The sequence below is a fragment of the Sparassis crispa genome, assembly GCF_003851025.1.
Source record: "Sparassis crispa DNA, contig_000000F, whole genome shotgun sequence".
Lineage (NCBI taxonomy): Eukaryota > Fungi > Basidiomycota > Agaricomycetes > Polyporales > Sparassidaceae > Sparassis > Sparassis crispa.
Window position 1 is genome coordinate 2,330,994 of NW_020939747.1, and position 21,433 is coordinate 2,352,426.

General features: G+C 52.3%; 4 protein-coding genes across 4 annotated transcripts; 2 read left to right on the plus strand and 2 right to left on the minus strand.

Moving 5' to 3' along the window:
• Window positions 1-663: 663 nt before the first annotated feature.
• Window positions 664-12,510, plus strand: SCP_0108320 (vacuolar protein sorting-associated protein; the record flags this gene model as incomplete). Its single annotated transcript, XM_027753062.1, has 47 exons — window positions 664-705; window positions 758-830; window positions 884-961; window positions 1,008-1,223; window positions 1,279-1,394; window positions 1,446-1,550; window positions 1,604-1,702; window positions 1,756-1,821; window positions 1,873-2,022; window positions 2,077-2,280; window positions 2,340-3,125; window positions 3,174-3,304; window positions 3,354-3,543; window positions 3,590-4,036; window positions 4,092-4,270; window positions 4,319-4,704; window positions 4,760-5,457; window positions 5,508-6,329; window positions 6,393-6,794; window positions 6,849-6,965; window positions 7,016-7,085; window positions 7,136-7,164; window positions 7,216-7,530; window positions 7,582-7,867; window positions 7,921-7,989; window positions 8,043-8,196; window positions 8,246-8,445; window positions 8,498-8,618; window positions 8,667-8,815; window positions 8,870-8,896; window positions 8,950-9,017; window positions 9,070-9,383; window positions 9,442-9,643; window positions 9,696-9,893; window positions 9,945-10,434; window positions 10,493-10,628; window positions 10,679-10,822; window positions 10,877-11,201; window positions 11,256-11,334; window positions 11,391-11,472; window positions 11,524-11,590; window positions 11,646-11,719; window positions 11,780-11,835; window positions 11,887-11,942; window positions 12,007-12,039; window positions 12,100-12,190; window positions 12,242-12,510. The coding sequence occupies 47 exons, from the start codon at window positions 664-666 to the stop codon at window positions 12,508-12,510; spliced, it is 9,411 nt and encodes a 3,136-aa protein (XP_027608863.1).
• A 257-nt stretch (window positions 12,511-12,767) lies between these two features.
• SCP_0108330 (predicted protein) lies at window positions 12,768-17,247 on the minus strand (the record flags this gene model as incomplete). Its single annotated transcript, XM_027753063.1, has 9 exons — window positions 12,768-13,469; window positions 13,526-14,031; window positions 14,098-14,455; window positions 14,512-14,674; window positions 14,727-14,858; window positions 14,916-15,157; window positions 15,213-15,553; window positions 15,604-16,309; window positions 16,363-17,247. The coding sequence occupies 9 exons, from the start codon at window positions 17,245-17,247 to the stop codon at window positions 12,768-12,770; spliced, it is 4,035 nt and encodes a 1,344-aa protein (XP_027608864.1).
• Window positions 17,248-18,579: 1,332 nt separating this feature from the next.
• SCP_0108340 (hypothetical protein) lies at window positions 18,580-18,813 on the plus strand (the record flags this gene model as incomplete). The annotated part of the gene is made up of 1 exon (XM_027753064.1): window positions 18,580-18,813. The coding sequence occupies one exon, from the start codon at window positions 18,580-18,582 to the stop codon at window positions 18,811-18,813; it is 234 nt and encodes a 77-aa protein (XP_027608865.1).
• Window positions 18,814-19,261: 448 nt separating this feature from the next.
• On the minus strand, window positions 19,262-21,408 carry SCP_0108350 (hypothetical protein; the record flags this gene model as incomplete). The annotated part of the gene is made up of 5 exons (XM_027753065.1): window positions 19,262-20,190; window positions 20,254-20,743; window positions 20,797-21,113; window positions 21,164-21,183; window positions 21,233-21,408. 5 exons carry the CDS (start codon window positions 21,406-21,408, stop codon window positions 19,262-19,264), a joined length of 1,932 nt encoding a protein of 643 aa, XP_027608866.1.
• Window positions 21,409-21,433: the final 25 nt, after the last annotated feature.

Sequence of the window (21,433 nt, forward strand, 5' to 3'; positions counted from 1 at the left end):
ACACGGGTTTGATCGGTGCGTCCTTTCGTTCTCGGTTTGGCCTGGGTCGCAGATGCTGCAGGTAAATACAAATGGTTGTATGTGAACTTGGAGGTGAGTTGGTCGAGGCAAGGTTGCGGTACCGTTTACGAGCGCGAGCGGTGTCGCCTTCGTACACCTGATCAGCTGTATCGATGCATCATCGAGTGTCTCGTCCGCAAAATTCAATGTGGCACTGTAAGAGTGTACCGGTCTCGAAGCCGCCACGGTTATTCCTACCGGTCGCGACCACGTAGCCGCGAAGCTACGATGCAGCATATTTGCGGGGGTAAAAGTGGAGTCCATCTCGAACTCAAGGTGGCCGTGATATCGATAGAATTCACCATTTTTCACGTCAGTAGACCGGCATAATCAACGCTGTCCTGCCGCTCCTTTGAAATGTGTCAACCACCAATTCCGAGAACCGCATGAGCCGTTTTGCGTGCATAATGCCCTTCGCCCCCGCTCGATAGCGAGATGGAGGCACAAACTTAGTAACCTGCCGCATCCAGTAACATGACGTACTCAGACTCACCTTCGACGCCACTCAGGCTGCGCCTTCGTTCACCAACGCATTCGCCGTGTACGTTTTCTTGAAACTTACTGGTGGTGCACACGGCAAGACAAGCGTAAAGTGATTTCAAGATGGTGTGGTGGTCGGATCCTGGCAAGGAGGTCTTGAATATCGTCCGTGAATTATCCCGGTCGTGTTGCTGCCGAGCTCATGTCATCTGTCCAGTTATTCAACCGCGTCCTTGCCCCTTATGTCGAGAACCTGGACATGAATCAGGTGAACTACGGGATTGGTCAAGGTGTGTAATCTCTGGAATAACGGACGGAGCTTATTCACTAAGTCTCGAGTGAGGCCGATTGACATTGACCAATCTACGGCTCAAGAAGGGCGCTCTTGACAAATTCAGTCTCCCAGTCGATGTTATCGAGGGTACGATGATTCGTATTCGCGTAGATGGCATCTAACCTCTACGTAGGTCATCTTGGGAAGTTCACACTTTCCCTTCACTGGATGAACCTTGGGAACCAGCCTGTGGAGGTATTGGTTGAGGATGTGTATTTGCTCGTGGTTTCGTCATCTCAGTCAAAATACGATCCTGAAGAGGATGAGCAAAGGAAGCAGGCAACCAAGGAGGAGCGTTTGCAAAATGCGGAGTTGCTTCATGTGCGAGGTACATCTGATGTGTCTCAAGGTATGTTTCATATTCGTCAGTAGCATAACAGTGCGTCAGCTCATCATTTATAAAGACTCTCAACAGTCTGAGGGACTAGTAGCTTCATTGACCACGAAGATTATCAACAATCTTCAAGTGACAGTCCGAAACATTCACGTCCGCTACGAGGACCAGCTCAGTGTACCCGGTGTTCGTGATACATCACATGTCTGCACACTGTGCTGAGAGTTGTGTCTACAGCATCCGTTCGCGGCCGGTATTACGTTGGCTGGTTTCACTGCCCAGTCTGTGAATGAGAAATGGGAACCTGCCTTCATCGACAGCAAGGCCGGCGCGATCCACAAGGTCAATCCATTCTCTTGACGTGTGTGCTCGAATTGAACGTATCCTGTCTGTAGTTGGGGAAGCTCGAATCCTTGTCAATATACTTTGACACCGATACAAGCAGTATGGCAGAACTTTCACATGCCGAATTTGTAGAACAGTTTGCTGCATTAGTATGAATGCTTCTATTGTTCCGGGCGATCTATTCTGACTACCTGCGTCGTAGATATCCAAGGACAACAATCTCCCTATTCATCAGTTCATCCTCAAGCCCGTTACTGGAGAAGGAAGGGTGCGTCTCGTATGTGCCGTCTCAGATATACGACCCATTGAATTTTCGTAGATCATTATGAACCACAAGTTGGACAATGAAACGCCTCGGTTTGATGTCCAACTTCTGTTTGATGAAATCGGCGTTCTGTTGGATGATAACCAATATCGAGATGCAATTTCCCTTCTTGACATGTACCATTTTTATATGCGGCAGCATCAGGTACGTTTCATCATGATCTCGCATCATTCCTCGTGTCTGACTCGTTCACTTGAGTACCAAAAATATCGACCTTCTGCGGAGGAGTTGGAGCGGAACCGACCTCAAGCCTTACTCCGTTTTGCAGCAACTGCGATCTTGGACGAGGTTCGTGAACGTAGGCGGAAATGGACCTGGGCATACTTTGCCGAACGACGTGACGAGAGGCACAGATACGTCGATCTCTTCAAGAAGAAACAGTTGAATCCTCTGGTAGACACGGCGAGTCCATCCCGGCGACTCCTATCTTCTATTGTGTCTTATACGCCATCGTCCCTCAGGAACGTTCGATGCTCGAGGCGCTAGAGACAAAGTTGTCGTACGAGGATATTCGTTTCTACCGTTCCATCGCGCGATCACAACTCCGGAAAGATATGGCCACGCGCAAGCGATTGGAGGAAGAGAGGAAGAAGCAACAGCCTGAGACACGTAGTACCTGGACTAGCTGGATATGGGGATCTTCCGAGACGACCAGCTCAACTGCAGACGAATCAGTGTTTTCGGGAGATATGACGGATCAGCAGCGCAAAGAGCTATATGAAGCCCTCGACTATAACGAAAAGGAGGCCTTGGCAGAATCTTTTGAAACACCTCAAGACGCGTTGAAGGCCCGTGTCGTGGCACAGTTGAACCGAGGTTCTCTTGCGCTGAAGACGGATCCGCATGGCAGGAACAAGGAGATCCTGTCGGTTGTTTCCGATGTGTTTCAGGCTACTTTTATCCAAAGGCCGGATAACTTCGAGACCTCCATTACACTTGGCGGATTTGAGGTTCATGACGGGACGACTTCCAGAACGTTATATCCCGAGGTTGTCCACGTTCAGGAAAGCAGGAACGGCGGCGACATCGTTAAGACGCAGCCGGTCGGAAACGATACAATATCAGATGTGGTCGATCCTTTCTTCTACGTGAAGTTTGAGAACAATCCTATGGATGGACGCGCAGACAATGCATTGACAGTGCGACTGCGTTATATGGAGATCATCTACCACAAAGGGTATATTGAGGCGGTGTACAAGTTCTTCAAGCCCCCTTCGAGCCAACTGGAGTCAGTCGAAGCACTTCTGGTGAGACATCAGGTATTTCCCTTGGCCTCGACTTGATCCGCCCTATAGAATGCAGCTAGCCAAAGTCTTGAAGGTTTTCGAAAAGAGACCAGAGCTGGTCTGGAATATGCGCTACAATCCCACAAGACGATTGATGTTCAGATGGATCTGAATGCACCTATAATCATCATCCCCGAAGAGTGAGTGTTGATTGCTGTGGGCCTGATATATCTCTCAATCTGTGCACAGTATTACGACAAACAACTGCAAGCACCTTGTGATTGATGCCGGTCATATTTCGATCGAGAGCGAGCTCGCGAACAAGAAAGCGATTCAAGAAATTCGCGCGAAACGCAAGCAACAATATACTGATGAAGATTACAAACATCTGGAGTCCATGATGTACGACAGACTGACTGTAAAGCTTAAGGATGCGCAAGTACGTACGCAATCGGGTTGACATAACGAAGCTAACGCTCGTTCAGTTTGTGGTCGGAAATGACTTGGCTTCGTGCAGACAAGCGCTGAACTCGAATAGCCATGATAATTTGCACCTGTTGGAACGCATCAACGTCGAGCTTCAGGTGCAGAACTCCATGGTGCCGAGTGCTTACAACCTCGCGCGCTTTAAGATCTCGGGCCATCTGCCCACTCTGCAAGTAAACATGTCTGATACAAAGTACAAGTCTCTCATGAGGCTGGTTGACGTGTGCATCCCGAAGTTCGATGAAGACAATGCCGATGCGACTATCACCCGTCCTGGCACAGCAATTCAGGGCACAGGAGCATTCATATTACCTGCGGGACTGTTCGGTGCCGCTCAGTCCGAGTACAACATTGATGATCAAGATGACGATCAAGATGAGCAGACGCTTGCCCCTCTTGATGCACAGGACGACCGGTTCTTTGAAGCAGAGGAGGGAGATACCGATGTGAGTAACCCGCGGTTACTCTTGCCCACCTGTCGCTCATTTCTATGTATCACAGAGTTCAGCTCTACATCAACACATAGTTGAATTCACCTTCCACGTGGATACTTTGCGAGCTTCACTATACAAGTCCAACAGTGACGGGAGTGAGCGACCTCTGGGAGATGTGACATTTGAACGATTCGCGCTTGCTTTTGAAATGGCGAAATTCGTTATGACGGTAGACGTCAACCTCAGGTATGTCAATGGTCAAATCGAGACAACGTATTTTGATGTCCTTCTCAGTTCCTTGTCGTTGAACGTCGTCCAGCCTGGCAGGGAACCAATTCAATTCATATCTTCGGCGGAGCCAAAGGCAGGGGATTTACTGATTGTGAAGTATACCCGCGTTCAGCAAATTTCTCCGGAGTTCCTATCACTGTATGAAGGTATAGACCAGAACGTTGACATCAGGATCACGACCTTCGTCTTCCGGGCTGCACCGGAACCAGTGTTATCTCTGTACGAATTCATCATGACGACGTTCGTCCCTCAGAGGGCCGATGTCGTCCTCACGCCACCTCCGATAGATGGACTGGAGATACCCAATGAAATTGGCAAAACGGAGGCGCGTACGAGCCGGAGTACATCTGAGAAGACAAGAGTTGTGCTCAAACTGGCCAGCATTCAAGGTAATATTCTCGTGATCTCTAGCCATGATCGGTTGATAGCGTGAGCTCTTCACAGTCATACTCATCAACAATGATGTGAGGATTGCAACCGTGTCCTTGTCGACGGCCGCTGTTTCTATATTCTTGCGTGCCAACACAATGTGGATTAACGGCCGTCTAGGTAGCTTGGATGTTCTCGATGATTCTCAGGACCCAGTCACTTCGCCAGCCTTCAAGCAGGTTCTCTCCATAGAAGGCGACAACTTCGCAGATTTCCAGTATCAAACATTCGATCCCCAGGACAAAGACACGTATACGGGCATCGGGTCGTCTTTTTATCTCAATACCGGTTCACTTAAGCTTCTCTATATTGAGCAATCTCTGCACGATGTGTATCTGTTCCTTGCAAAACTGGCGAAGATGAAGGGCTTATATGACGCAGCAACTGAGGCTGCTGTTCAAAGGGCATCCGAGATCGAGCGGATGCAGTTCGACATATCGATCAAAACACCGATCGTAGTATTTCCTTCCGATCCTCTAACTTCCCTTGATGTGCTCACAATGCGGTTGGGGGAGTTCAGCGCCCGCAACATCTATGAAGATATGGCCAATCGTATAACTGCAAGTCTCAGTGGGATGCAATTTACCTCGCAGTTCTACCACGACAAGCAACCATCTGTACTCAAGATGATTGATGATATCGACGTGAACGCGGACATTCTTATCAAGAGCGAGCTCGATCGTTCAAAGGACGTCAATACCCCAGACACACAGGTAAAATTGTTTTGGCTTGAATTATCTCGCTATGCTGATAGCCTACACAGATCGTGATCCGTATATCAGATATCAAGTTACATTTGACTCAAGTTCAGTATCAAACGCTCATTGCGTTATCACAGTCGATTCCGAGGGTGCTAGCAGGTGCTCCCGAAGGTTTTGCTCAGGCCAGCGATTCTTCCATATCAATGAGGTCTCAGGAGAGCCACGTACCCGATTCCTTCCCGCCAGTGGATCTTCAGCCTGAATTGCGCCCTGTACCATCGCCTGATGGTGCACACACTTGGACCAGTGCAGATCTCGTCGTCTCAATGGACTCTGTGAAGCTGCACCTGTATGATGACCACGCGACTACTGAGACCAACATGAAAACCCGTGGAATCGCGAGGTTTGCCCTCAGCGACAACACTTTGCGGGCGAAGATGCTTTCCGACGGCTCAGTCGAAGCTCAGCTGGTATTGAAGTCGATGACGACGAGTAATACGCGCCCAGGAAACTCCAAATTCCGAGAAATCATGCCCGCCGCTCGTCATGAACGCAATCAAGTTATGATCCTGTATACGAGATCCGGCGGCGCAGATGGATCTGCCTTGGCCATTGTCACTGTGGACTGCCCTGAGATTATTTTCGCGGTTGATCCAGTTATCGCACTTCTCCAATTTTTCACCAGTGCTTTCCCTCCAACCCCCGCACCAGCAGCAGACGATCTCGCGGTCGAAGTCGACATTGCTGAGACAAATTCCTTACCTCCGGCCTTTGACTTCCGGCTTGATCTGCACGATGCCTCTATCAGTGTGCTAGAAGATGATTCGGATGCAGAGTCGCAGGCAATCCGCTTGTCAGTTAAGCAGGTGTTACTCTCACAACAGGTCAGTTGTTTCGTGCGATAAGTATCATGTTTCTTTATTGACCATTTGGCTCGCCTTTGATAGGGCATCTTTGCGCTAAGCGTCGATCATCTTGGCATGTCTCTCATGCGCATGGGCAAACTTTCGGAGAGCGTTCGCTTCATGGACGACGTGGACCTTACATTCACTTTGGACAGTCGTTCTAGTGCTTCGCAGCGTACATCCAACTTGGAAGTCTCGGTCAAACCCATAGTATTTCGCGCGTCCTATCGCGACATCCTGCTCATCAGTTCTATCGCGAATAAAGCTGTGGATCTATATAACAAGTCCATTCAGTCTTCTGACGCCGACAACACCGATACCATTGAACAGCCGATTGGTAACAATTCAAGACGGCCGGAGTTGAAAATTAGGAAATCGTCCAGATTAGCAAGCTCTCAGGTTCGGCCCGTGGGCCGAGCTCGCGTACTGATCTCGAAGGAACAAGTGAGCTGGTTGAATTATCACCTCCAACTTGTGTAGTGATGGCTTTGTACCAAGTTCAAAGGATCTTTTGACGGACTACGTCTAGTGGTAATTGGTGATTTGCATGAGCAACCAATGCTTCATGTTAGGGTTAAACCATTCATTCTTGGTGCGAAAGACTGGTCTGGCGAGGTAAGGACATTCAACTCACTGTCGTTACATCACCCCCTGAGCAAGAATAGATGCAAGCTACGTCGACGCTGGCTGTTCATACCAGTTATTGGAACCTAGCTACTTCACACTGGGAACCTTGTCAGTCTTCCTCCGTCTCCCCGTGCACGTTACTGATATTGTTTGTTCAGTGATCGATCCCTGGACGTTCACCACAACGGTAAGGCTCAACTGTGAAATTGACTTGCTTTATACTGAGTTATTACCATAGATTGCAAGGGACGCCTCGACTGGTGGAATGAAGATGACCCTGTCGGCGCGGGAGCGATTGGATATCAATGTCACTACCACATTTGTTGAACTGGTCCTTTCCACAGCGAAAATGATGGCACAGGAGGGCGAAAAGGTACTCCGAAGTGCTCGGGGAAGCTACGCGCCGTATCGTATCCGGAATCGCACAGGATCTGCGATTTACATATGGTCTGATGTCGATACTAGTAGCAACGCAAAAGACAGTGTATCCAAGCAGATCCCTAACGGTCACATTGTGGATTGGAGATTTGAAGATTGGAAGACGATCCGAGAGGTGAGTCATGGACTCGCTTTCAGAGTATCACTCTCGATTAACTGCATGTAGCACGTTTCGTCGAGCGGACACAATAGCTTAGGAGTCCAGATCGTTGGCAAGTCCTGGGAACAATTGCGCAGCATCCCAGTCGATCGCGAAGGAGAATACACCTTCTCTTTAAGACCTCGAATAGAGAAGTATAACCATCGCCTACTATGCGAAGTAAAGGTGCAAGACAACGTCAAGCTAGTGACTTTTCGTTCAACGTACAAAGTTGAAAATGAGACGTTGTACCCGCTCGAGTTGACACTGGTAGACGATGCTGGACAACCAGTTTATTCAGTAGAAAAGATTGGTACGAGATTTACCGTTCGTGCAGGCATGTCACTCATGTCAGGATGTGAACAGCACCAGGCCAAGATTACGCTCTCCCTATTGAAGCAGTAAGCCAGTACCGAGTCAGGTTGCAACCAGATCGTACGTTACAGTCAATCAGCTAGTCAGTAATGCCACAATAATAGGTTCTCCAGAGGGTTTCGGTTATAAGTGGTCACCCGCAATCCGGTGGGAAGATCTTCTCGCGAGGCGCAGGTTCACTATCAGATGTCCGCATGCCGACCCGACTGAGGCTGCATTTCGCTTCCAAGCATGGGTTGAAACCGATGTCGGTGATGTTCATGCTCGGTAGGAATTTTCTGATGTGTGGTCCCACATGTCTCACTATGCATCTCAGGAAGATCCCAAAGATGACTTTGAAGCTGCGGGCGCCCATCGAATTAGAGAATTTACTTCCTTACAACTTGGAATATCGCATCTATGACAAGGACACTGACCAGAATTGGCGGAGCTATCTCCGCAAAGGGGGAATCATGCCTGTTCACTCGGTTGAGCTAGGGCACCTCATTTTACTCAATGTTCATGTTCAAGACACTGGTATGTATGTGGCTCATCATACTGTGCCGATTTTTACGATTGATAGTAACAGCATTCAAACCGAGCGAATTTGCTATAATCAACACCGATGGCAATTCTGATTTCGACATCGAAAGCCGACTGACTCTGAGAGACTCCTTTGATCGCAAACTGGACCTGAGATTGAACTACGTGTATGTACATGACGAATACCTCACTGTTCGTGAACTGAACTTCCATAGGCGTCATTCCGACGGTGGAGGGTCATTCAAGGTGCAGATATACTGCCCTTACCTCATCGTGAACAAAACCGGGCTGCCCTTTGCTGTTAGACCCTCCAGCTCAAACCGAATGGGCTCGTCGCAAGATGTCGCAGGAGAAACCAGACTAGGTTAGCAGTCAGCATTCGTTGCACTCGAAGTAGCGTGTTCTCACAAGTGTTTAGATGTCTTGTCGACCCCGACCCCTTTCAGTGAGTGCTGGCAAAACATCACTTACAGTGAATTTCTCACTCGGAGTGTTCAGTGTTGTCACGATCCAGTGACGAGGGCAAAGAGTTCAGTTTTAAGATCGGCGACTCAAGCTGGTCTCAGGTACTGTAGCGCGCATCTGGAAACTCATGCGTAGAGCTGACAGACGACATAGGTGGTTAGCCTTGAAGCACCTGCAGCCGATGCAAGACTAGTTATTTCGTCTCGAACGCAGAGACTGGAAGAAATTCACATTGGTCTTTCGTGGACCGAGGGTCTAGGAAAATATAAGCTGACGAAAGTCATCACTCTGACCCCGAGATTCATCATCAAGAATAACTTCTCGGAAGCTATTTCTTTCCGTGAACATGGTGTTGCGCCGCGAGGCCGCTCAACACTTGATCCCGACGAACGTTGCCCCTTGCACTTCATTCGCGCAGGCGATGAAAAGCTCCTCACTCTTGCACTTCCTGGTTTGAACGCACGATGGTCTCTTACTTTTTCTTCTTCCCAATTTGCTACCTCTGATCCTCACCTGCTCATCTAGGTCCGCTCCAATAAACATCGAAGATATAGGCACTGTCCATTTCCGTCTTCAAGGAATAAGTGACCACCCGGAGCTGTATCTCATGCGTGCCGACGTTAAGATCGACGGATCTACTATTTTCATACATATATCCCAAGCTCCTGAAGGGTGGCCGTTCACGATTGAGAATGATAGCGATCATTCGTTTACTTTCTGTCAAACGGCGCGTATATCTTGAAATGGCCCCTTCAATATTGTAATAATTTCTTCTGCAGGATCAGACTCGGTACAACTCAGTAGCGGAGCCTACGACCCGACCGACGCCAACATACTCTGTGTCCGCGAAATCTAGTATAGGTTATGCATGGGATTACCCTGCATGCAGAGAGAAAAAATTGGTACTCATCACCAACGGTTCGCGGCGTGCAATCGACATCATGGAAATTGGTGATCTCGTTCCATTCAGATTCTCGGTGCGTTTGACGGATGTATGGATATGGATAAGACTGACATAAATCAAGCAGGGAGGTCAAGGTATCCGTACCGTTTCGCTGGATGTTCGTGCGGATGCACATAAGCAGATCTTGCGGATCTCCAACTATGACGCAGAGCACAGCCTTTACAGGCCGAAGCGTGGCAGTACTGTCTCACTTGCGCGACAAGACACGATTAGCAGCAGTCAAGATGCATTCGAAGCTGTGCAAGAGGAGGTGCCTCCATCTCTCACGTTGTCTCTTGATTTTGCAGGCATCGGCGTCTCCCTGATCAACCGGAGGATGACGGAGGTCGTCTATCTGTCACTGAACGCTCTGACTTTCGTCTACACGGACAGCGATGTTTCCCAGTCTGTGAATTTATGCTGCGGAAACTTCCAGTTAGACAACCAGCTGCATGACGCTCTCTTCCCTGTCGTCGTTCAACCCACGCCAGTATCGAAGGAGGCAAACAGTGGTGCGTCCAGTGTTGCGTCTCTTCCGACGGTTCAAGGTAGTACGATCTGGCTCAAAGATCAAGGTAATGGCATTATTCTCGCTAATAGACACGAAGTAATTAATTCGTCTTAACATTACAGAGCATGGGGTTTTCTTTGTCAAGTACTGTTCCATACTCCTGCAGGCTCTCACAATTGAGGCGGATGAAGACTTCCTGTTTTCTGTATTTGATTTGACGAAGATCAAGGGGGCCTCTTGGGACGAAGATCAAGAGGAGTGCGTCATCCTGCCATGCCTGGAAGGAGAAGCTGACGGACTGTTGTCAGCATCCTAATCCAATATCCCGACGAGATTCCGGAACCACGAAGTATCACTGCCGGTGAAGACTTGTACTTCGAGGTACTGGAACTGCAGCCGATCAGACTCTCTATCTCCTTCATGCGCACCGAGAGAGTCAATGGCGACGAGAAGTGAGTCTCCGCAATAACACCCAAATTTTAGTTTGCATTTAACGTAATATACAGGGTCAGCATCCGGAATCCGTTCGCGGTTGTTGTCAACGCAATCACTATGGCGCTGGGAAACGTCAATGATGCACCACTCGAGATGAATGCACTGGCCATCAAGGATATGCGTCTAACCTATCCTGACCTCCACGGGCGCATCATGCATCATTATTCTCAAGAAGTGCTACGACAGTTATATCGCATTCTCGGCTCCGCTGATTTCATCGGTAACCCTGTCGGACTCTTCACTAACGTCAGTTCGGGGGTTGCAGACATATTCTATGAACCTTTCAATGGCGTTGTTATGCATGGAAACTCCGAGCTTGGTATTGGCATCGCTAAGGTACGGAGAGTTACGACCGCTACCGCATCTTTGACATATCATTAACGTTTATAGGGAGCTGCGAGCTTCGTGAAGAAGACGGTATTTGGTTTCTCTGATAGCGTGACCAAATTCACAAGCAGCGTCGGGAAAGGTGCTCATGGCTTCGAGTCAGATAACGCTGAGGCTTACTCGTCTTATCGGATTCAGGTCTTTCTGTAACAACGTTTGATTCGGAATACCAGCTGCGGCGACGAATGAACCAAAGACGCAATCGACCTCGTCATGCCATGTAAGCTTGTATGCCACGATTTCAAGTCTGATGCTCATTGCTCCTATTCAGATATGGAGTCACCGCGGGAGCTGAAGCATTTGCCAGTAGCTTCGTCAGCGGCATGGAGGGCGTCGTGGTGCGCTGCGCGATTGTTAGCTTTTCCCTTATACTTTATTAACGTCGTAGTCCAGATGAAACCAATCGAAGGTGCAGAATCCGAAGGAGCGAAGGGCTTTTTCAAAGGTGTTGGAAAAGGTCTGATTGGGTATGTGTGATGCAATAGTTATGCCCAGGATACTGAAGCACTGTCCACTGGGCGATGTAGTGCTGTGACGAAGCCTGTTGTCGGTGTGCTCGATCTCGCTTCCAATCTGAGTGAAGGTGGGCTACACTGCCTTGTATACCGCCGTTCCATTGATTGAAGTGGTCCAGGTATTCGGAACACCACCACCGTATTTGATAACCCTGCACGGGATCGCGTTAGATTTGTACGTTCTCCCAGCATTTTGATATGGCTTTGAATGATATGACAGACTTCCCGTGCTTTGATAGCCTCGTCTTATTCCTGCTGATGGAGTGCTCGTGGTGAATATTGCCCCACTCTATCCTTGTGAAAGAACCTCGAATCACTCAATATCCATATAGCCTTATTCTGAACGTGAAGCATTAGGTCAATATTGGATGAAAGACCTGGACAACGGTGCATACCGTGAGGAGTTGTATGTCGCACATATCAGTAAGTCTCCGCTGGCCACAAGATCTTTGAAGGCGCCTCACATTTGCATAGATCTTCCTGGAGGGGATAATGTTGTGCTGCTGACTGCGTCAAGAGTGCTATCGTTTTGGTCAAAGACGCTGCGTCTGGACTGGGAGCTACAATTCACGCTCGTTCAAGGTGTCACAATTGAGGATACTGGGCTCAGATTCGCACACAAGGCGGGCAAGGAGCAAGACAAGTTTGTATTCATACCCGACAAAACTTCGCAGGCGTGGTTCTTCGGCCAAGTCGCCTCAGTGGTAAAATCATTCAACGCGCGGCGCCGAATGGACTCTTAGTGTTGGAATACTCTCCCAATGATATCGAACTGACTGTATTCATAGTTTTCCTGGTGTATGGACTGTGCAAGGTAGACGAATGTAATGTGGACTACAACTGTCGATTAATGAACGTGTAAGCGGACAGTGGCAAGAGGATAAATGCGTGAGAAAATGACATGGCAAAACAGACATATGCGATACGAGAAAAGGGAAGAAGTAAACCAATAGTGTAAATAAACTGAATGAATAATATACGCAGTGAAGGTATGAGTAGTTCACTCATTAATGTTGGCAGTCGGCGGCGCTGCTGTGATCACGGTATCCTCGCTAGCTCTACTGCCCTTACGGATCTTCGATGCCGTTGCAGTAGCCGTACTAGACACCCGCTCTCTGCTCTTGATGATAGGCTGGATATAAGACTGGTCCTTGATAGATATAGGGGACCCGTGCTCGGTGTCACTAGTATGGAATGCTCCCGAGGAATAACTGTCGAAGCTGCCGTAGCTCGCTCTGGGGCTCGTGGAGTATGCACTCTGGAAGTCGGTATCCTCATCGTCTGTGGAAACGCCCGCTCCGACTGACAGTGAGGGTGTGGTAGGAGTGACCATGCTAGGAGATTTCGGCCGAGTAGCGCTCAATGATACCGTCGATGGGATTTTGCGCAAACCAGACAAACGAACGTCCTGCTTGGTCCAAGACTCCGTAGGCGGAGAGTCGGTCTGGACATGATCACTTTGCACGTCATCTCGTGTTGGAGATGTAGGCCTCTCGGGAACACGGGTGGCAAATGATTGCGTGCTGGGGCTGTGATGACCCGTCCCAGGTGCTGAAGCTGTAAAATTTCTGCTCTTCCCAGACGTTCTACTGGAGGCCCGGCCACCTTTGGCGAGACGGGACCGCAATGCCCTCGGTGTTTCCGACAAGTCGCTTTCGCTAACCTGACTTTCCAAAGAACGACGCTCCAACGCGGACTCGAGCTGAAATGGAGGATCCGTCAGTCACGTAAACCAAATGACAGGGTGGCACAAATGACCTTGCGTTGGATTTGAAGCACCTTCTGTGCAATCTTGTCGCTCTTCTGGCTGATGCCTTCGTCTACGGCCGTCATGCCGTCCTGGGGCAACTCACCATGGCTAGCTGAGAAGCGCTTCTTCTTGGGCGGCGCCTCCTCCTGCTCCTCGTCCACCTCCATGACTGTGCCTGTTGAGAGCGGGGTCTTGGCATGCTCATCCCGCTCATCGCCTTCATACGAGTCCACTAACGTAGACTCGGTGCCAAACGAGCGGAGTCCTCTGGATCGGGACTCGGTCGGTCGGCGATACGTGCTCGGTGCCGAGCGGGAGGACAGGCGGCTGCTGGGGCGCGAGCCGTAGTCGGACTCGTCCATGTCGACGGCCATGGACGCCAGCGCGCTCTCGATCTGGGCCTCGACCTCCGCGATCATCTCCGCGCGCTCCTCCTCCATCTTCTCCATCGTCTGCCTCATCATCTCGAGCTCCTCCAGAGCGCCCTTGTGGGCGGTCTCGGTGTCCTTCAACTCTGCAGGTGAAAACCATATCACTTAGCATCTGCAGGCGACGATGCGGCTTACATCTCTACACTTACGGGACTGAAGCTTGGCCTTCTCCGCGGCGGTCATCGTGACCATGCTCGAGAGCCTTTTCGTCTCGCGCTGCTCCTTGTTGATCTTCGTACGGAGGTCGTTCGCCTCCACGCTGAGTTTCTCCGCGTACTGCTCAAACGTGACGAATTTGTCACGCCAAAGGTCCGACTCCGTCATGAGGAAGTTGAGGCGGCGCGAGAGCCGCCCGATCTTCGTCTCGAGGTCGTCCCGCGCATCGACAAACGCTGTCGCGCGCTTGCGGATCGACAGCTGGATGTGCTGCTCGGCGACCGTGAGGCGCGGCAGCGGGCGCACAGAACCGAAGGAGCTGATGCGCTTGAGCAGAGACGGCTTTTTCATCTGAGGTTCGCAGAGTATTAGCTATGCACAAATGTCATCACTGGAATGCTACACACCCTCTCCGCCAGGACGCTGTCGAAAGCCTGGATGATGCGTGTGGAATGCCACCACTCCGGAGGCTTGACCATGTCTGCAACCGCAGTGGACGCAGCGCCCCGCTTAGCCTGGATTTTGCATACCGGTCGGAACCGTCCAGCGGGAAACGCCTCCTTGAACTCACTGCAAAAAAAATGTCAGGAAGCCCACGATCGACGACTATGAACTAGCCGACCTCGGGACACCGTGATCAGGATGATAGTGCGGCTCAAAAGCTGCCAGCAGCCTTTGCCTATACTTGTCGCGCTGCTGCTTCGTCGAGACGACCCCAGGCGGAGGCGCGGGACAATTCAAGTAGTTGATATCCCTAAGATAATTCTTGCAGGTGAGCCTCAGAAAACGTCAAGATACACCGAAGACCTACAGGTCGACAACGCAGACCTCCGCTGGAGCCCGCACGCAATACCGCACCTCGGTAGCGAGACCCATGATCCACGGGCCAGGATCATCAATGTAGATCTTCGCATCGCGGGAGTGCACAGACGAAAGCGCGACACCGTTCCATCCGCGCAACTCCACGAGATACTTGATCGTCAACACAGCGATACCGAGAATGGCCGAGTGCCTCGAAAAAAATAGGATGCGGCCGGTAGGCGCCAATGCGATCTGCGAACAGACGAATATGAGTATGCGGATCAAACGTACCAAGGAAGGTGCGCACCTCGCAGATAGTTAGGATGTTATCAATGTTCAGACACTTGAAGAGCGGCCACATGGTGAAGTTTACATCCACCAGCCCACGACCGAAGTCCAAGCCGCCAGGGAAGCGCGCTACGACCTCCAAGCTCGTTTCCGTGTGCCCATGAGGCCCGCCAGCTAAAGACAAAGGAATTGGAGCGGAAGACGCGTCCAGACGAACGAGCTCGCCCGGACGTGGGGCAGGATGTGACAGAATCTTGCTGATCTGCAGAGTATGCGACTGGACATCCTTGGAGAACCGTGCCCACGAAAGAGTCAAGTAGTCCCGCATGAGGTCGTAGATGGGATACCTCGATACCAGCGCTGAATACCAGTGGTTAGTGTCAGTTGTGCAGGTAACGACAAACTCTTACTCAGCGCATACGGCAACCAGAACACGGTATCGCCTGGCAAGAACAGGGTGCTCTCGCCCGGAGTATGCCCAACCGTGCTCGCGACCTCAAAGTCGCTCTCGCTGACCGCGCCGCCCTCACCGTCCGTCTCGCCATCCCCGTCAGTCTCAGCATCGGTCCCTGGGCCTCCCCACGGCCCCCGCGCACTCATCCGCGCACGGCGCCGGGCCTGTGCAGCCGGATCCGCAGTCCCGTGCTGTTTCATGCGCGCCGCGACGAGGGACTGCGCGGACTCCTTGCGCGAGCGGCCCGCCTCGAGGGTGCGGCGGATTGCCGTGGTGCGCTCCGCGTCCGCGTGCGACCACACGGTGAGGCACACGCCGTGGTACGTGACCGTGTTGTTCGCGCCGGCCTTGACGCCGCCTGCACCGAGCGCGAGGTCGCGCGTGCCGGCGGACTGCGAGTGCGGGGAGAGGAAGTGCGGGCCCAGGTACGCGGAGGAGGGGCGTGCACGCGCGAAGGGGTCGTCCGTGTACGGGTACGGGAACGTCACGATGGAAGAGTGTGGGTCGGAGTTGCCGCTGAGGACGGAGGCGCGCAGGAGGTCCGTGGAAGCGCAGGGCGCGAGCGGGGTGGAGGGCGCGGGAAGGGTAAACGTGAAGGTGTGGACGGTTGACGCGGGCTGCAAGGTGGACGCAATGATCTCGATTTCACGCGTGAAGGAGAGCTGTGGGAAGAGGAAGTCAACTGGTATGCGAGTAGAACCATAGAGACGCGCACTTTGAGAGCCTTTGAGAGCATCTTGCCGACTTCCTGCTTGCTCAGATGGCCAGAGCTACTGAAGACGCTAGTGCTCTCTTCGGTCTTGCCCTTCTTCTTGCGCCTGCCGCCGCCTGCACCAGGACTGACGGTGCTGCCCAATACTTCGGGCCTCCACCACCTGCCCACCGCGCCGTCACTGTGGTGGAGACCCAGGACAGAGTCGGGATCAGCAAGCGTCCATGTGTAAGGACTTTTGGGAAGACCGGAAACGACATAGAGAGAAGCTAGAGGCATGGTAGGACCAGAGGAAGATGGAGGAGGAGCGCTGACAGAAATGGCAGGTGCAGAACGCGCGGACGCGATAGATGTGCGGTTCGAAGCGGGTATAGGCTCCATCTCCTTGCGGTGCCTGATACCTAAGACGCGCGAGGCCTTATCTGGGCGGGAGACGATGGCAGAGTCAGCAGGCCCTGGGTGCTCGACGGTCACGTAATCGAGCTCGTCGTGGGAGTCGTCGAGGACGCTGTGGTAGCTGGTGCTCTCGCCGGTGGTGGAAGGAGCGAGGGGGTGGTGGTTGCCGGCGCTGTCGTGGTTGTTGTTGGTGCCCAAGTTGGACGCGGCGGAAATGGTAATGATCGGGTCAGGTGCTGGAATGGGACGTGGTGTGCGAGCAGCGTTCGGCCTGGGCGACGATGGGCCTTGGTCTCGTTTTGAAAGGCTGCTGGCCGACTTGAGGCTGAGATTGGACTTCTGGGTGGGTCTGCGGGCGAGAGAGGAGGGTAAGAGCGAGCGCGGCGTTTCTTCCTCTGACCAGCGAGACTTTAGTATTCTCTCGCCGATCAAGGGGGTCGCGGACACGGCCAAGGGCTGCACCGGGGCATTTGCCCTTGTTCGTGCATGCATGGCAAGGGCAGATTGGCAGGGCGAGGAGAAATGAGCGAGAGGGAGAAAGGAAGGTGTGGGCCCAGCTGGGAAGGGCCTTTGGGTAGGAGCAGAAGAAATGGCGGTGATGGAATAGCGGCGATTACGAACGCTGGCCCGGCTGAAACCAGTTCGACCAATGAGCCGACCACGAACCGACCAACTCACATATATGACCGTCAGAATTTTCTCGCCGCCGCTTCATTCCGCTGCTAATAGCGCTAACTACAAACGTTCTCCCACTCACATTGCTCTCCTTTCCGGCCACTCTTGACCCTTGCACTCACCCCGACGTCTGACACGCTGGCGTACATTTCTCAGCCAACAGGTCTACCTAAAAATGAGCCTTCTCTGCGTTGCGCTGGCAGCGCTGTATGACCAGTCGCGGTCACGTGGACATACGCGAGAACGCGAAGCCTGCGGTGATCGAGATCTGCCATGTGGACGGGAGTGCTGTATCTGTTTCAGGAAGGTCCGCCTATCACGATCGGCGTCGCAGATACCCACCTGCCACTATCCCTTTTCCACCCACCGACACCGCCAGCTGCGAGTCGCCTTCACCGTTCACCTTCGTCTTCCCACAACGTCTCTTCGTACGCTTACGTGCATGTTTCTTCCTGTTGGCATCTCCCACAATGCAGCCTGCTCCACCTGCTTCAATTTAGCGCTCGCTGTCTATATCAGTCACTTGGTCAGATAGTCTCTATGCAGCTGCGGCATTTTGCTCCACATACAAGTTGCGATGCCCTGTCAGCAGCCAGCAGTTACTACCGCCAAATGCGGTCTCTCTAAGCAAAGAAGTCCGTTCCTTCTTCCAGAGCTTCGCTAGATGACTATTTCGGAGCGGTGTTTCTCACACCGTGTCCACCTCCCGTCATGCCTAGGAATTCGTATGACTTTCCGACTTCTACTCTGGACTGTCGAGGACTGTCGTCGCCAGTCCCCTCCTCGATCGACACAGTCGCACATCGAGAGACACTGAGGCACGTCGGCGGTTAGCTTGTCAGGTCGATAAGTATTCGTTCTGATGTCTGCTCTGATACCACGTTCGAGCTAACCTTACTTATACCGCGTCCAAGTTGCTGGCATTATACTGTCCGCCTCCATGCTACTCACCTCCGAGGCTTTGCACTCAAGTCACGTCATTGATCCATAGGATTAGCTCATCTCTGACCATTGGTGCACGATTGTTAAACCATCCTAATACGTCGAGCACTACATCGTGCTGCATCGCGTTGCCATGGTTATGAAGGCACAGCGGAGGGTATCTCTTGAACAACAACAACCACCATGTTGTCGTCCCGGCCTCGATGAATGTGGGATTTTATCGTCGCCGATAGCTCATCCAACCCTCTATACCCGCCCCATGATGGGCATCCAGCGTACGGAGTTGGCGTTCCCGACGTTGGGCAAACGCAGCCAGACACACCCTCACCATCATCCACCAGTCCAATCGCACATCCATCCCCGCAGCACGCCAACCAGCTCATCGTCACTTCCTCTACCACTCGGTCTGTCGCATTCATGAACCATCATCGTTTGTCCTAGGATGGACGACTGCCGTTCACAGCGGACTTCATGCTCGCTCATGTTCCCGCTGGGCAACCGGGTTGGATTATGTAAGGGGTTGGTACAGAGGGTCCTTGGTTGATGCTTTCCCCTCCTTTCTTCCGGCGTAACCCCCATCCACCTACATGGTCTTATCACCGGTGATCCTGTACTCCAGGTAGCGGAGTGCTAGTCCGGCCAACGTCCCGCTCATGCCATCGTAGATCCGCTGCTCCATACATACTTGGTTCGTCGAGGCCTGTCGTAGACATGTCCTAAGCCCACTGGGGCGAAGGCGGATATCGTATTGTAAACATTGTAAACAACACACAACCTTTAATCCAATCACAGTATGCAATGTAAATAAATTAAAATGTAATGTCATCACGAAGATTGTCCCAATCACATTGCGTGCATACCAGTGCCAGCGAAACCCAGCCGGAACACATCAGCTACGTCGCAGACCTCTCCCAGTGAATGCATCGCGCAACCACTTCCAGCGCACCCTTGCCCGAGGAGATGCCGGTCCCAGCAGCGCCTCTCCTTCACCCCCCTCACCGCGCTCCTCGTCCGCACCTGCCGCCACCGGTCGGTCCACAGCCCCCTCGCTCACCGTCCTCCGCAGCCACGGCGCCCCAAACAGCGAGTCCCTCCGCCCCAGAGTGTTCGCGCCCTCGTCGGCGCCCGAGGGCACCATACTATCCCGCCCAAGCACGCGCCTGCGGCGCTCCTTGGGCACGAGTGAGAACCCGGGGCTCATTGGCGACAGCCCGATGGAGAACGCGGGCAGCCCAGACGCGCTCGGCGAGAGCGTGCTCGGGTGCGGCGGGCTCTGCACAGTGCCCGTGATCGTCGTGCGGCGCCGGCGTCGCGAGCCTGAGGGTGTAGGGCTGGTTGCCCTGTAGGAGCGCGAGCGGAGCGGCGAAGTCGGTGCGAGCACGGTGTCAGATTGGGGTCGCATGTGAAGTGTGCGTGTCCGTAGGGGAGAGCCGGACGTGAGTGGGGGTCGGGTAGGCAACGAGGGCGTCGGCGACTGCGCGGTGTGCAGGTCGAGCGCCGATTCTTCGTCAGTGATCTCTTCGCCGATGGTGGCGGGAAGTGTCTGCGAACGCCGGTGTAATGGCAGCGGCTCGCCTTCGTAATCCTCCGGCTCTTCGACGATGGAATCTTCTTCATCCACAGGCTCGCCTTCAGTCCACGTACCAACGTCCACGCCGTAACTTCCAGTCGAAGGGAAACTGACGACAAAGACACCGGCAAGTAAAACGAATATGCCTAGACTCACAAGAAGAATGTGTGTAGTGGAGAGAAGTGAGAACTGGTCGAAGTATACCAGGCTGTTCAAGATGGATGAGAGATTGTAGAAGCAGAATGCCACTGATGAGATGAATACATTGTCAGTATTTGGGAAACCGTGTCATGTCTACCGTCAAGACGTACGTGGGCAGACTAATGTTGGGTCGGCCAAAACCAAACCTTTGTGCATGTACCACAACTGTAGCAACGCGCATGACACCAAGCTAAGAATGAGCACCCAAGCCTGCCATCTCCAGAATTGGTTGTCACCACTAATCGTTAACAAGAGTAGCTCAATGCCGCTCTTGGCAAAGATGAGACACATGCCCGAGATGATGCCTGAGAAGGAGGCATATGATGCCGCAAGTAGTGCTGGGGTGCGTGACAGTTTTTCATGGAAGTAGAAATAGTGGACAGAGGATGCGGTAGAAGGGGAGGAAGACTTTGAACGAGGGGAGTCGCGCTTCCCATCAAGAAGCGCGGTACGTTCGGTTGGGTGGTCGCCTGCGACGCTAGCTGTCGTGGCAGTCGTGAGAATGGACGGCGCGGTCGTTGCCACCAGCAGTGGTGAAAGGGGAGGGGAAACATCTTGGAGAGATACACGGCGGCTATAGGAATATTCTACTATATGTGTCTGCATGCCCCTGATTCAACACACTGACGTGCAAAGGTGATGCAGGTGCTTACAATGACAAGACACACAAATACAGCAAAACCCAGTAGGGAGAAGTACGCCACGAATACTGGACGACTGAACAGGACGAGGAGGTCTTCGAGTGAGTGTGTCGGCTCGGGAACGATGCCGAAAATGGCGATGAGCACGGCGCCGCCAGCGATGAGGAATGTGCCAATGAACATCCAGGGAGAGAACACATCTCCAAGGAGCAGACGGGCGAAGAATGCGTTCCACAGGAGTGAGACTGCGCCGAGCGGCGCGAGGATGACAATGGGCAGAGAAGCGATCTGGAAGACGGAACCAAACAAATTAGATGAGATGAAAATACCTGGAACCAGGAGATCAACATCTATCTGCAACATATGGCATGCCACATACCGAAGCCTAGAAGCCATAGCCTGTGGAAGGTCAGCAATGCGCGCAGAGATGATCTCGTGTGAGACTCACGGTCTCCGGTGTTCCACCTTCCTGTCGTCTTCAGGTAGCGACTGATTCAGGACATGGCTCTTTCTCTGGATAGTCAGACCGAGAGACTGGACGAAGGATGCTAGCAGACCAATGGTGATGCCGACTGGGATAGAGATTTGTGAGTCGCCGCTGTCGACGCTCGCCATGAAGTTCATAGCCACACTTCATGAACAGAGGTGA